At 37.9% G+C, this 15,878-nt stretch overlaps 1 protein-coding gene across 2 annotated transcripts in view; it reads right to left on the bottom strand.

Moving 5' to 3' along the window:
- sema7a (semaphorin 7A (JohnMiltonHagen blood group)) overlaps positions 1 to 15,878 on the bottom strand; it is a 41,671-nt gene that overhangs the window by 12,888 nt on the left and 12,905 nt on the right. For both annotated transcript variants that reach the window (XM_062963066.1, XM_062963065.1), the window contains exons 2-3: positions 1,997 to 2,130; positions 1,554 to 1,595 (exon numbers count right to left, since the gene is read on the bottom strand). In XM_062963066.1, the coding sequence (XP_062819136.1) occupies positions 1,554 to 1,595; positions 1,997 to 2,130 (176 nt within the window). The remainder of the gene's footprint in view (positions 1 to 1,553; positions 1,596 to 1,996; positions 2,131 to 15,878) is intronic.

Genomic DNA, 15,878 nt, shown 5'->3' with positions numbered 1-15,878 from the left:
ATGGTGAGATATGAACCCTATGGAGATATGGCTGCTCTACGTTCCCGAGGAAGGGAAAAGAAAACAGCAACCCATCCTGGGGCTTTCATGTAAGAGTTTGGAGGAACTTCTGGCAACATGGAAATAAAGAAGGTGATTGATAAATAAATCAATAGCTTTTCCTATGCTTATATTAGAGGACAAGTGAGACACAAGTGTAGTTAATAAAAGTCAGGTTGAGAAAGTTCAACCTGAAGGCAACTAAAGTTGTTTGCTGTGTCATACTGTGTCTTTGTGATGATGATGATGATGATGATGATGATATAATAATAATAATAATAATAATAATAATAATAATAATAATACAGAATCCTAGAGTTGGAAGAGACACCCTTCAAAGTCGCATAAGGTTAGTATTACTAAGCATAACAACAATACGAAGTCCAGCATATAGATCTCATTTGCTGTGTCATACTGTCTTTGTGTCAATAATAATAATAATAGTAATAATAATAATAATAATACAGTAGAGTCTCACTTATCCAACATTCACTTATCCAACGTTCTGGATTATCCAAGATGGTGAGATATGAACCCTATGGAGATATGGCTGCTCTACGTTCCCGAGGAAGGGAAAAGAAAACAGCAACCCATCCTGGGGCTTTCATGTAAGAGTTTGGAGGAACTTCTGGCAACATGGAAATAAAGAAGGTGATTGATAAATAAATAAATAAATAAATAAATAAAAATAAAAATAAAGAAGAGCTTTTCCTATGCTTATATTAGAGGACAAGTGAGACACAAGTGTAGTTAATAAAAGTCAGGTTGAGAAGGTCTCCAGTGTTAATATTGTATGTTTTATGTTGATTTTAACGATTGTTTTTACTGTAATTGATGTTTTTATTGGATAACTGTTTTATTGCTGTGTTTTGATATTTGATTGTTTTATCGGGCAAGGCCCCATGTAAGCCGCCCCGAGTCCCTTCGGAGAGATGGGGCGGGGTATAAAAATAAAGTTGTTGTTATTATTATTATTATTATTATTATTATTATTATTATTATTATTATATTGTTATGTCTGGGCATGGCCCCATGTAAGCCGCCCCGAGTCCCTTCGGGGTGATGGGGCGGGGTATAAAAATAAAGTTGTTGTTATTATTATTATTATTATTATTATTATTATTATTATTATTATTATATTGTTATGTCTGGGCATGGCCCCATGTAAGCCGCCCCGAGTCCCTTCGGGGAGATGGGGCGGGGTATAAAAATAAAGTTGTTGTTATTATTATTATTATTATTATTATTATTATTATTATTATATTGTTATGTCTGGGCATGGCCCCATGTAAACCGCCCCGAGTCCCTTCGGGGTGATGGGGCGGGGTATAAAAATAAAGTTGTTGTTATTATTATTATTATTATTATTATTATTATTATATTGTTATGTCTGGGCATGGCCCCATGTAAACCGCCCCAAGTCCCTTCGGGGAGATGGGGCGGGGTATAAAAATAAAGTTATTATTATTATTATTATTATTGGAAAGCAACTAAAATTATTCTTTCGAACATACCTTTCTGCAGTCTGGCGGACTCCTCGTGACATCAAAAGGCTCCTAAAAGATAAGCCAAGAAGGAAAAAACATCATCATTCCAATTCATTTTCCATATAGATGCCTGACAATATGGCTGGAGAAGGATCCCGGGAGTTGTAGTAAAAGGAGTTGTAGTATAACAACTTCAAACTTCATAAACAGAACCACCTCCCTTGGTGCCGATCAAGAGACATTTGCCACTGACATTTTGCCATTTTTCCAGACCAACCCCAGTGGGAGCTCATTATTCTGCATTGAGGTTTCTTCCTCCACTCTTATTTTAAAACATGAAAATATTAACTGACATGAAATCATGCCTTTCTCCCAAATGTGGAAGGTTTCGAAATAGCCGAAGGAACTTTGTAAAACTTCAAAACGCAAACAGAGAGATGGGTGGCTCACTTTGCCTCGGATCTCCTTACCGTGTGGCTGGTGTTGGTCTCAAAGTTGTAGATGTACAGTTTGTTTTCTGCTCCCACAAATACGGACTGCGCCCCTTCTTCGTGGTAGACCACCACGTGGTTCTCGGGGGTTTCAAATCGGAATGTTTTGCTTCCTACAAAAACAAAAACAAACAAGAAATTCAGCATACTCTGCATCACCAAACCCGGCTGCTCTTCACATCAGAGAGCCCGAGAAGCACTCATTTAGGAACAAATTCTGTCCTCTTAGGGTCTGAATTCTAATTTGGTTTTAATGCTTTGAACAGCTTTAATTATCCATTTTATAACAGTACTTGGGCTAGTTCTGTTTTAACATTTATAGTGTTTAGGTTTTAAATTGCATATCGTATTGTTCACCTCTTGGAGTCTCTTTTAGAGAAAAGAAACAGTATACTACTACTACTACTACTACTAATAATAATAATAATAATAATAATAATAATAATAATGTATTTTCGGATGATGCGTGCAGATCCCAGTAGGGTGGCCTTTTGCAGCTGACAGATCGTAATTTTGTCAATGTCTATAATTTTGTCAAAATACATCACACAGTCCTAGACACGAAATCCAGCATATCTATCTTGTTTGCTGTGTCATACAATAAAATAATAATAATAATAATAATAATAATAATAATAATAATAATAACCTAGCCCTTTTAAAATTCTGTAGAATTGTACTGGACGACATACTAATGTTGATGTTGACTATAGACTTGCACTGGAGAATCTACAAATGCATGGAGTTATTTCTATAGTTAATTCTAGATCCTCCAAAGTGCATCTTTATGGTCAACATCCAATAAAAGCTGACCATAAAGGTATGCTGGACGATCCAGAAATTCCTACTGAGAACATATTAATCAGGTTCACAAAAGCAAAACCTGCAACAGAGGATAATAATAATAACAACAATAAGAACAACAACAACAAAACTACAACAACTTTATTTTTGCATCCCGCGTCCATCTCCCCAAAGGGACTCGGGGTGGCTCACATGAGGACAAGCCCGATCAAACATAGGTTAAAAACATAGCAAATTAAAACATCAGATCACATAAAACACAGCAGCAGCAGTTTAAGGCCTGAGTAATAATAATTACTAGGAATTCAGATGGCCAGCAGTATATGAAAATATGATTGGATTAAAAAGCCCTTTAAAAAGACATCTGCAATTTAAATCCAGCACCAATCCATTAAAATAAAAATGCTTGATAGCAATTGTACAAAGCTTGCATAGCAGCTGCATCAGTTGGCAATTTGAAATTTCAGATTGTCACTCCTAGGCCCCTTATATAAGGCAATTTAACTGCATCGAACAGCATTACATGAGTCTACACACTAACCATATAGTAGTTTAGATGGAGTCTTTTGGATAAGTGAGACTTGGATAAGTGAGACTCTACTGTAGTAACATTATTTGAGAGTCATATCCATCTAGGATCTTTCCCATATATCCCAAGCCTGGGAATCAAATTGGGTTGATTCCCAAAGCAAGAGATCCAAACTAATCAATGGATGTAGATGAACGAAGAAGGATGTGTTTAGCTCTGTGCCACGAAAACATCATTTCCGGACCTGAACTGAAAATACCGGATTGTTTATTTTTGTATTTATTTATTTATTTGCATCACTTTTACCCCACCTTTCTCCTCAAGGTGGCTTACAATAAATAGGCAAAAATTCAGTGCCTAAAAACAATGTACAAAACAACAATTCATATAAAATAATCTACAAAACAACAATTCATATAAAAACAGATACCATTACAAAATAAAATCACATTATATGAAATTTTTAAGCATGTCCAAGATTAGAATCCATTCATCCAGAATCCTTAATAAGTCTTCGTACAGGTCATGTAAGGTCCATGTCCATTATTGTTGCTACTATTACATTTATTTTGCTCTATTTTTATTATTAATGCATTTATTATTTCACTCTGATCTTATTATTATTATAACATGTATTATTTTACTCTATTGATTAGATTAGAATCCATTCATCCAGAATCCTCAATAAGTCTTCGTACAGGTCATGTAAGGTCCATGTCCATTATTGTTGCTACTATTACATTTATTTTACTCTATTTTTATTATTAATGCATTTATTATTTCACTCTGATCTTATTATTATTATAACATGTATTATTTTACTCTATTGATTAGATTAGAATCCATTCATCCAGAATCCTCAATAAGTCTTCGTACAGGTCATGTAAGGTCCATGTCCATTATTGTTGCTACTATTACATTTATTTTACTCTATTTTTTATTATTAATGCATTTATTATTTCACTCTGATCTTATTATTATTATAACATGTATTATTTTACTCTATTGATTAGATTAGAATCCATTCATCCAGAATCCTCAATAAGTCTTCGTACAGGTCATGTAAGGTCCATGTCCATTATTGTTGCTACTATTACATTTATTTTGCTCTATTTTTATTATTAATGCATTTATTATTTCACTCTGATCTTATTATTATTATAACATGTATTATTTTACTCTATTGATTAGATTAGAATCCATTCATCCAGAATCCTCAATAAGTCTTCGTACAGGTCATGTAAGGTCCATGTCCATTATTGTTGCTACTATTACATTTATTTTGCTCTATTTTTATTATTAATGCATTTATTATTTCACTCTGATCTTATTATTATTATTATTACAATATTCAGCTGGCAACCTGCTTTGTTGGTTCGCTCTTCCTCTCAAAACAAAAGATCTCATTTCGTGCTGCCCAATCCCATAGGACCAAGGAGAGCCCAAAACAGCTCCTATGGAAACTCCAACGCAAGGTTGCACACGCCTCTCCGAGCCTGCCTTGCCTTTACTACAGCTCTCCGGAGAGCATTAGAGAATGGTGTCAAGATTTTCTGGGTTGTCAGGCTGCGTGAGTCATGTCTTCATTATCCGGAGAGGGAATCCTGGGCTCTTCTGGGGATGCTCCAGGCAACACTCGAGACTTCATAGGCCTCCCAGTACTTCTGCCCGAGGCTTGCCGGCTTTCAAAGCCAACTAGTTGGAGATGACGAAATCCCTGGGGCAGAGGCTGGGAACGATCAGCTACAGCAGGGGTCCTCAAACTTTTGAAGCAGAGGGCTGTTCCACAATCCTTCAGACTGTTGAGGGGCCGAATTATCATTTGAAAAAAAAAAATACAAATTCCTACGCATACTGCACATGTCTTATTTGTAGTGTAACAACAACAACAATGAAAGAACAATACAATATTTAAAAATGAAAACAATTTTAACCAACATAAACCTATCAGGATTTGAATGGAAAGTGTGGGCCTGCTTCTGGCCAATGATATAGTCAAGTTAATTAAGGTTGTTGTTATGTGCTTTCAAATCATTTGAGACTTTGGGCGAGCCTGAGTCTAAAATTAATTATTTATTTACTGCATTTATTTACTACATTTATATCACACCCTTCTCACCCCGAAGGAGACTCAGAGCAGCTGTATGTACATACAATATATTATATTATTAGCATAGCACAATATTAGCATTATATATTACTATATTGAACTATATCACTATAGTATTATATACAGTAGAGTCTCACTTATCCAAGCTTCTGGATAATCCAAGCCATTTTTGCAGTAAATGTTTTCAATATACAGTAGAGTCTCACTTATCCAACATAAACGGGCCAGCAGAATGTTGGATAAACTAATATGTTGGATAATAAGGAGGCATTAAGGAAAAGCCTATTAAACATCAAATTAGGTTATGATTTTACAAATGAAGCACCAAAACATCATGTTAGACAACAAATTTGACAAAAAAGTAATTCAATACGCAGTAATGCTATGTAGTAATTACTGTATTTATGAATTTAGCACCAAAATATCACAATATATTGAAAACATTGACTACAAAAATGTGTTGGATAATCCAGAATGTTGGATAAGTGAGACTCTACTGTATTGTGATATTTTGGTGCTAAATTTGTAAATATAGGAATTGCAACATAACATTACTGCGTATTGAACTACTTTTTCTGTCAAATTTATTTTATAACATGTTTTGGTGCTTAATTTGTAAAATCATAACCTAATTTGATGTTTAATAGGCTTTTCCTTAATCCCTCCTTATTATCCAAGATATTTGCTTATCCAAGCTTCTGCCGGCCCGTTTAGCTTGGATAAGTGAGACTCTACTGTAATATGTAATATATAACATATAATTAATTTTATTATATGGTATTATTATTAGTATTATATTGTATAACATAATATTATTATTAATAGTAGATGTATATACAATATATTATATTATTAAAACTGATATAAAAATATTATATTATAAAACTGAGGGCGGGGGCCAGGTAAATGACGTTGGAGGGCCGCATCTGGCCCCCGGGCCTTAGTTTGGGGACCCCTGAGCTACAGCCTTGAGCTACAGGCAACAACCTACATCTCCACCCTCAACACCCAGCAACACTCCCATCGATACCAACGGGATGTATTTTGCAAGACGAATCGTGACATCCAGTCAAGCCGCACCAAGGAAGCTCCTGTTGACATCAAGTTGAAGTCTTGCAGCGATGCCCAGAGAGCACATTTTAAATCAAATCCACGAATAAACAGATACATAAAAGTCAAAACCTCAAATGTAGAGTGGTGACTGTATTTCTCCCCATCTATATCCACCTCCAGAAGAAACAAAGGTCTGCTTTCAGTCCTTTTGTTATTGTGTTATTGTGAGTGTTAACCAGAGAAGGGCAAGGGGTTCAAATGAGATCAGCCAACGGTGCAAAATTCATCATCGCCACACTGCGAGTGACAAATTTCATAGCTTCTCTATCAGCTCCAAGGCTAAAGGGCAGGGAGCACATGATATCACGGCTCTTTGAAAAGAGAGATCTGTATGGAGAGAGGAACGGCTTATTCCAGCAAGAGGGCATCCCGATCTTTTTGCTTTTAAACTTATTTATTTTGATATCACAGCTCTCTGAAAAGAGAGATCTGTATGGAGAGAGGAACGGCTTATTCCAGCAAGAGGGCATCCCGATCTTTTTGCTTTTAAACTTATTTATTTTGATATCACGGCTCTTTGAAAAGAGAGATCTGTATGGAGAGAGGAACGGCTTATTCCAGCAAGAGGGCTTCCCGATCTTTTTGCTTTTATACTTATTTATTTTGATATCACGGCTCTTTGAAAAGAGAGATCTGTATGGAGAGAGGAACGGCTTATTCCAGCAAGAGGGCTTCCCGATCTTTTTGCTTTTAAACTTATTTAGTTATTTACAGTATTTATATTCCGCCCTTCCCACCCCGAAGGGGACTCAGGGCAGATCACAATGCACATACACATGGCAAACATTCAATGCCATTAAACATACAACATATATAAACAGACACAGAGGCTTCATGAGGGTATGCTCGATTTCGGCCGCTTCATTGACCACTTGTGACACCGAGTCCTTGATGGAGTACATTCTTTTCTGCTGGAAGATTTTATGGTGTTGTTAATTAGTTAAATTAGCCTCCCCGCATAAAGTGGTACCTAAATTTCCTACTTGACAGATGCAACTGTCTTTCGAGCTGCTTAGGTCAACAGCAAGCTAGGCTATTCATGGTCGGGAGCTTAATCCGATCCGGGCTTTGATCTCATGAAATTAGCCTCCCCGCATAAAGCGGTACCTAAATTTCCTACTCGACAGATGCAACTGTCTTTCGAGCTGCTTAGGTCAACAGCAAGCTAGACTATTAATGGTTGGGAGCTTAATCCGATTCGGGTTTCAATCTCGTGAAATTAGCCTCCCCGCATAAAGCAGTACCTAAATTTTCTACTCGACAGATGCAACTGTCTTTCGAGCTGCTTAAGTCAAAAGCAAGCTAGACTATTAATGGTCGGGAGCTTAATCCAATTCAGGGTTCGATTTCGTGAAATTAGCCTCCCCGCATAAAGCGGTACCTAAATTTCCTACTTGACAGATGCAACTGTCTTTCGAGCTGCTTAAGTCAACAGCAAGCTAGACTATTAATGGTCGGGAGCTTAATCCAATTCAGGGTTCGATTTCGTAAAATTAGCCTCCCCGCATAAAGCAGTACCTAAATTTCCTACTTGACAGATGCAACTGTTTTTTGAGCTGGATAGGTCAACAATGAGCTAGGCTATTGGTTGGTTGGGAGCTCAACCCGACCCGGGCTTTGATTTCGTGTCCTCTTGGTCAGTAGTGATTTATTGCAGCTGGCTACTAACCAGCTGTGCCACAGCCCGGCCTTTCTGCTTAAAAGCAACCCAGATCAAGCTCTTAGATTCACTTCTCTGCAACAATATTTAGAATTCATGGTCATTCATGTAGTATATATCAACTCTGGGTTTTATTCCAAAATTTATTGGAGTTGTCAACACAGAAGATATATATAGGTCCAAGAATCTACTGCCTTTAAAGTTCAAGCTAAAACCTTAGCTTGGTTGCTAGCTTTATGAATCGAATCACTTTCTGCCAAGTCTGATCTCACAATCTAGCGTCAAATATCCCGGCCTTTGACTTGTATACATGCTCTAAAAATGTGTGGTATAATAAAGAGGCAAACCCAATTCCTAGAGACAAAGAGCTCACTGTAAAGAGGATTCGTATACGGGATGGGGAAGAAAGAAGATGGATTCAGGCAGAACAATTAAACTGTGTTTACAAATTGTACTATTATGTCGCTCTTGTGTGTTGTCACGTCATTCCTGACTTACGATGACCCGAAAGCAAATCTATCGCTGGGTTCTCTTGGCAAGGTTTGTTCACAGGGCCGAGAGAGTGTGACTCGCCCAAGGACGTCTAATAGGTTTCCACAGCCAAGTGGGGATTCGAAGCCCACTCATAGTCCAATGCTCCAACCATACCACAACATCTTTACCATTTACTTTTAACAAGGAGGCAATTCAGTGCCTTCTGAACTCAACTCTTACGATGACTGGACGAAACCACATAGCCGCTCAAGTCAGCACATGGTCATGTGCGCATCAGCAAAACCCAGAGCGGTTAGAAACTATTTTAGAAACTGCAGGAAAGGCATAAACAGGGCATGTTCTAGCTCTCATTCATGCGTTGAAACAAGACGCCAGCCGCGTACATAAAACACAGGGGCAGCGTCTTGCCTCAGGCAGCAAAATGTAATGGGTCAGCCCAATAGTTGGTACCCAACAATTCTGGGAGCGGAATGAGTGCCCGCTGTTAGCTCCAGCTTCTGCCAACCTGGCAGTTCAAAAACATGCAAGTGTGAGTAGATCAATAGGTACTACTCCAGCGGGAAGGTAAAGGCGCTCCATGCAGTCATGCCAGCCACGTGACCTCGGAGGTGTCTACGGACAACGCTGGCTCTTCGGCTTAGAAATGGAGATGAGCACAAACCCCCAGAGCGTGAGTAGATCAATAGGTACTGCTCCGGTGGGAAGGTAACAACGCTCCATGCAGTCATGCCACCTCGGAGGTGTCTACGGACAATGCTGGCTCTTCGGCTTAGAAATGGAGATGAGGACCAATCCCCATAGTGTGAGTAGAGCAATAGGTACTGCTCTGGCGGGAAAGTAACAGCGCTCCATGCAGTCATGCCGGCCACGTGACCTCGGAGGTGTCTACGGACAACGCTGGCTCTTCGGCTTAGAAATGGAGATGAGCACAAACCCCCAGAGCGTGAGTAGATCAATAGGTACTGCTCCGGTGGGAAGGTAACAACGCTCCATGCAGTCATGCCACCTCGGAGGTGTCTACGGACAATGCTGGCTCTTCGGCTTAGAAATGGAGATGAGGACCAATCCCCATAGTGTGAGTAGAGCAATAGGTACTGCTCTGGCGGGAAAGTAACAGCGCTCCATGCAGTCATGCCGGCCACGTGACCTCGGAGGTGTCTGCAGACAACGCTGGCTCTACTCACACTCTGTGGGTTGGAGCTCATCTCTAAGTTGAAGAGCCGGCGTTGTCCGTAGACACCTCCAAGGTCATGTGGCCGGCATGACTGCATGAAGCGCCGTTACCTTCCCGCCGGAGCGGTACCTATTGCTCTACTGACATTCTGAGGGTTGGTGCTCATCTCCATTTATAAGTCGAAGAGCCGGCGTTGTCCGTAGACACCTCCAAGGTCGTGTGGCCGGTATGACTGCATGAAGCGCTGTTACCTTCCTGCCAGAGCAGTACATATTGCTCTACTCACATTCTGAGGGTTGGTGCTCATCTCCATTTCTAAGTCGAAGAGCCGGCATTGTCCGTAGACACCTCCAAGGTCATGACTGCATGTAGCGCCGTTACCTTCCTGCTGGAGCGGTACCTATTGATCTACTCACATTGCCATGTTTTCGAACTGCTAGGTTGGCAGAAGCTGGTGCTAACAGTGGGCGCTCATTCCGCTCCCTGGATTCGAACTTGCAACCTTTTGGTCTGCAAGTTCAGCAGCTCAGCGCTTTAACCTGCTGCACCACCGGGGAGGATTTCAAAAATTTCCGAGACACAAGTTGATATGTGAGACTTGTCCAGATAATGAAAACACGCAGAAATGCCACCGGAGAACATCTGTCCTGAAGCCATTTCACGGACAAGGGTTACTCAGAGGGTAGAAACTCTTGCAAAGAAATCCAAATTGTTGAGGTCAAACGCCTCTTTGCCGCCAACTGAAAAGACCCGACTAAGAGTCATTCATGCCTTGGAAAATAAAAAGCATTTTTTCCCAATCTCTGGGCAAATGAATATACGGAGAACATTGGTGAATGAGAAAAATATGCATACATTCATTTTCCGATCAGGCTGCCAAGCAAAGGTTGCTCAGAGGGCATTGGGGAGGAAGGCTAGACTTTCAAGACTTTGGAGAGTTCTTTCTCGCACCCTGGACATCATTCTAGAGATATATAAACCCCACTTGCCTAGTTTCCAACAGACCTCACAACCTCTGAAGATGCCTGCCATAGAGGTGGGCGAAACGTCAGGAGAGAATGTTTCTGGAACATGGCCATACTGCCCGGAAAACCCAGGTTTATATATCTGTGGAAAGTCCAGGGTGCGAGAAAGAATTCTTGTCTGTTGGAGGCAAGGGTTAATGTTTCAATTGATCACCAATGATTAGCATTGAATAGCCTTGCAGCTTCATAGCCTGGCTGGTTCCTGCCTGCAAGGAAAGGCTGCAAGGCTATTCAATGCTAATCAAGGTGATCAACCTCACACCCTGGAGATATATAAACCCCACTTGCCTAGTTTCTAACAGACCTCACAACCTCTGAGGATGCCTGCCAAAGAGGTGGGTGAAACGTCAGGAGAGAATGCTTCTGGAACATGGCCATACACCCTGGAAAACCCAGGTTTATATATCTGTGGAAAGTCCAGGGTGGGAGAAAGAACTCTTGTCTGTTGGAGGCAAGGGTTAATGTTGCAATTGATCACCTTGATTAGCATTGAATAGCCTTGCAGCTTCATAGCCTGGCTGCTTTCTGCCTGCAAGGAAAGGCTGCAAGGCTATTCAATGCTAATCAAGGTGATCAACCCCCCCACACACACACACACACTTGATATATATATATCAACCCCCCCCCCCACACACACACATACAAATACATATACCGTATATACTCGAATATAAGCCGACCCGAATATAAGCCGAGGCACCTAATTTTACCACAAAAAAACTTGGGAAAACATTGACTCCAGTATAAGCCGAGGGTGGGAAATTTCAGAAATAAAAACAGATACCAATAAAATTACATTAATTGAGGCATCAGTAGGTTAAATGTTTTGGAATATTTACATCAAGCTCTAATTTAAGATAAGACTGTCCAACTGATTAAATCATTATTCTCATCTTCTTCAATGTAAATGTGCTTATGTTTCCTTTTAAGAATAATAGAGTAAAATAATACATGTAATACAGTAGAGTCTCACTTATCCAAGACTCGCTTATCCAACGTTCTGGATTATCCAACGCATTTTTGTAGTCCATGTTTTCAATATATCGTGATATTTTGGTGCTAAATTCGTAAATACAGTAATTACAACATAACATTACTGCGTATTGAACTACTTTTTCTGTCAAATTTGTTGTCTAACATGATGTTTTGGTGCTTAATTTGTAAAATCATAACCTATTTTGATGTTTAATAGGCTTTTTCTTAATCTCTCCTTATTATCCAACATATTCGCTTATCCAACGTTCTGCCGGCCTGTTTACGTTGGATAAGTGAGACTCTACTGTATATACAAATACATATACCTTATATACTCGAGTATAAGCCGACCCGAATATAAGCCGAGGCACCTAATTTTACCACAAAAAAACTGGGAAAACATTGACTCCAGTATAAACCGAGGGTGGGAAATTTCAGAAATAAAAACAGATACCAATAAAATTACATTAATTGAGGCATCAGTAAGTTCAATGTTTTTGAATATTTACATCAAGCTCAAATTTAAGATAAGACTGTCCAACGTCGTTGTGTCAATAATAATAATAAGATCAGAGTGAAATAATAAATGTATTAATAATAATAAAAATAGAGTAAAACAAATGTAATAGTAGCAACAATAATAGAGAAAAATAATAAATGTAATAGTAGCAACAATAATAGAGAAAAATAATAAATGTAATAATACCAATAATAATAGAGAAAAATAATAAATGTAATAATACCAATAATAATAGATAAAGATAATAAATGTAATAATACCAATAATAATAGAGAAAAATAATAAATGTAATAGTACCGATAATAATAGATAAAGATAATAAATGTAATAATACCAATAATAATAGAGAAAAATAATAAATGTAATAGTAGCAACAATAATAGAGAAAAATAATAAATGTAATAATACCAATAATAATAGAGAAAAATAATAAATGTAATAATACCAATAATAATAGATAAAGATAATAAATGTAATAATACCAATAATAATAGAGAAAAATAATAAATGTAATAGTACCAATAATAATAGATAAAGATAATAAATGTAATAATACCAATAATAATAGAGAAAAATAATAAATGTAATAGTAGCAACAATAATAGAGAAAAATAATAAATGTAATAATACCAATAATAATAGAGAAAAATAATAAATGTAATAATACCAATAATAATAGATAAAGATAATAAATGTAATAATACCAATAATAATAGAGAAAAATAATAAATTTACCATATATTCTTGAGTATAAGCTGACCCAAATATAAGCCAACCAGGTCCCTCACTCAAGTATAAGTCTTTTAAAAAAGGGCTGAAAAACTAGGCTTATAACCGAGTATATACAGTAATTTCTAACAGACCTCACACCTCTGAGGATGCCTGCCACAGATGTGGGTGAAATGTCAGGAGAGAATGCTTCTGGAACATAGCCATACAGCCCGGAAAACTCACAGCAACTCAAAGCTAAAGACCTTTGAAATCTGCAACTTTCAAGATTCAATCGCATTGAGCCATGGCAGCTAAAGGGGTATCAAAGTGCATTGATGCTACCGTGTAGATCCACCCAGTGTTACTTCAAAACCGCAGAGGAAATGAGTAAATCCATCAGCGCTGCAGCTACAATGGTCCCAATCCATTTTAGCATTTTTTTCCCCACTTTTCCTCAAAGTGACGCATCCTAAACCACAAAAGAAACGATGCCTCTGGGGCAAAGAAAGGAGAACATGTGGTGAACGCCACAGAGCTGAGTAATCTACCTTCTAGACGCGAAGCCGGGTAAAGAAATGCCGTTCTGCATGGGAACAAAGCCACCCAGATCATGGGAAATATTAAACGACTACCGTTGACTCAGTCCAATATCCAAACTCAAAGGAATTCAACTCTTGGAAAGTTGATAAACTGTGTTGTCGGAGGCTTTCACGGCCGGAACCACAGGGTTGTTGTGTGTTTTCCGGACTGTATGGGCATGTTCCAGAAGCATTCTCTCCTGACGTTTCACCCACATCAATTTCAGGCATCCTCAGAGGTTGCGAGGAATATTGGAAAAAATGAAGCAACAAAGGTTTATATATCTGTGGTGGGAGAAGGAATTTTTGTGTGACTGTTTTGATTCCCCCAGGCAGGAAGAAGCCAGGAAATGAATCTGGCAAGGCCATTAATGCTAATCAAGGTGATTAATTAAAACATCCACACTGGCCTCCAACAGACAAAAGTTCCTTCTCTCACCCTGGATCTCCCACAGATATATAAACCTTCCTTGCTTAGTTTTTTCCAACAGACCTCGCAACCTCTGAGGATGCCTGCTATAGATGTGGGCGAAATGTCAGGAGAGCATGCTTCTGGAACATCAAAACTCATAGCAACCCATTGTTGTGGATATTTGTTGCCTACTTTCCTGGGGCACACCCACAGTAACAAAATTGCAGCCAGCTCTCCACATTGGCTGGAAATAATAATAGTTATTTATTATTATTATTATTATTATTATTATTATTATTATTATTCAAACATTATCGGGACCTCAAAATCAAATTGCAAAGACTCTGGCATACTACTATACTACTGATAAACTACTGTTTACCTAAGGGAGCTGTTTGGAATTAACTAATAAAGAGCAGTCATACGTTAAGACTCTCAATTGAACCAAGTGGCGTCAAACTGCATTAATTCTTCAGTGTAGATCCATCCTTAAAAGAAACTTCAGTTCTTGGGTAATATGTGAAAGGTCCAGGGTGGGAGAAGGAACTTTTGTGTGACTCTTTTGGTGAATGTATTAATTCCCCCAGGCAGGAAGAAGCCAGGACATGAATCTGGCAAGGCCATTCATACTAATCAAGGTGATTAATTAAAACATTCATACTGGCCTCCAATGACAAGAGTTCCTTTTCCCACCCTGGACCTTCCACAGATATATACCGTATATACTCGAGTATAAGCCGACCCGAATATAAGCCGAGACACCTAATTTTACCGCAAAAAAAACTGGGAAAACATTGACTCCAGTATAAGCCGAGACACCAATAAAATTACATTAATTGAGGCCTCAGTAGTTTAAATGTTTCTGAATCTTTACATCAAACTGTAATTTAAGATATGACTGGTCAACTCTTGATTAAATCATTATTTTCATCTTCTTCAATGTAAATGTGCTTATGTAGCCTTTTAATAATAACGGAGTGAAATAATAAATGTAATAATAATAATAATAATAATAAATGCAGTAAAATAACAAATGTAATAATAAATAGAGTAAAATAATAAATGTATTAATAATAGTAAAAATAGAGTAAAATAAATGTAAAAGTAACAACAATAATAGAGTAAAATAATAAATGTAATAATAAATAGAGTATAATAATAAATGTATTAATAATAATAATAATAATAATAATAGAGTAAAATAAATGTAAAAGTAACAACAATAATAGAGTAAAATAATAAATGTAATAATAATAATTAATAGAGTAAAATAATAAATGTAACAATACCAATAATGATAGAGAAAAATAATAAATATACCATATAGACATGAGTATAAGCCGGCCTGAATATAAGCCCACCAGGACCCTCAACCGAGTATAAGCCAAGGAGGGTTTTTTTTAGTCCTAAAAAAGGGCTGAAAAACTAGGCTTATACTTGAGTATATACAGTAAACTTTCCTTGCTTAGTTTTTTCAAACAGACCTTGCAACCTCTGAGGATGCCTGCTATAGATGTGGGCAAAACGTCAGGAGAGAATGCTTCTGGGACATGGCCATACAGTCCGGAAAACACACAACAACCCAGTTGATAAACTACTGTTTACCTAAGGGAGCTGTTTGGAATTAACTAATAAAGAGCAGACATAAATTAGGACTTTCCATTGATCCAAGTGGTTTCAAACTGCATTAATTCTTCAGTGTAGATTCACAACTTAAGTTCTTGGGTAATACAGTTAAGGTTTCGTTTCTTTTCC

The sequence above is a fragment of the Anolis carolinensis genome, unplaced genomic scaffold (genome assembly GCF_035594765.1).
Source record: "Anolis carolinensis isolate JA03-04 unplaced genomic scaffold, rAnoCar3.1.pri scaffold_11, whole genome shotgun sequence".
In the NCBI taxonomy this organism is placed as follows: domain Eukaryota; kingdom Metazoa; phylum Chordata; class Lepidosauria; order Squamata; family Dactyloidae; genus Anolis; species Anolis carolinensis.
Note: the sequence above shows the minus strand (reverse complement) of the source record. Positions and strands in the feature narration are given on the sequence as shown.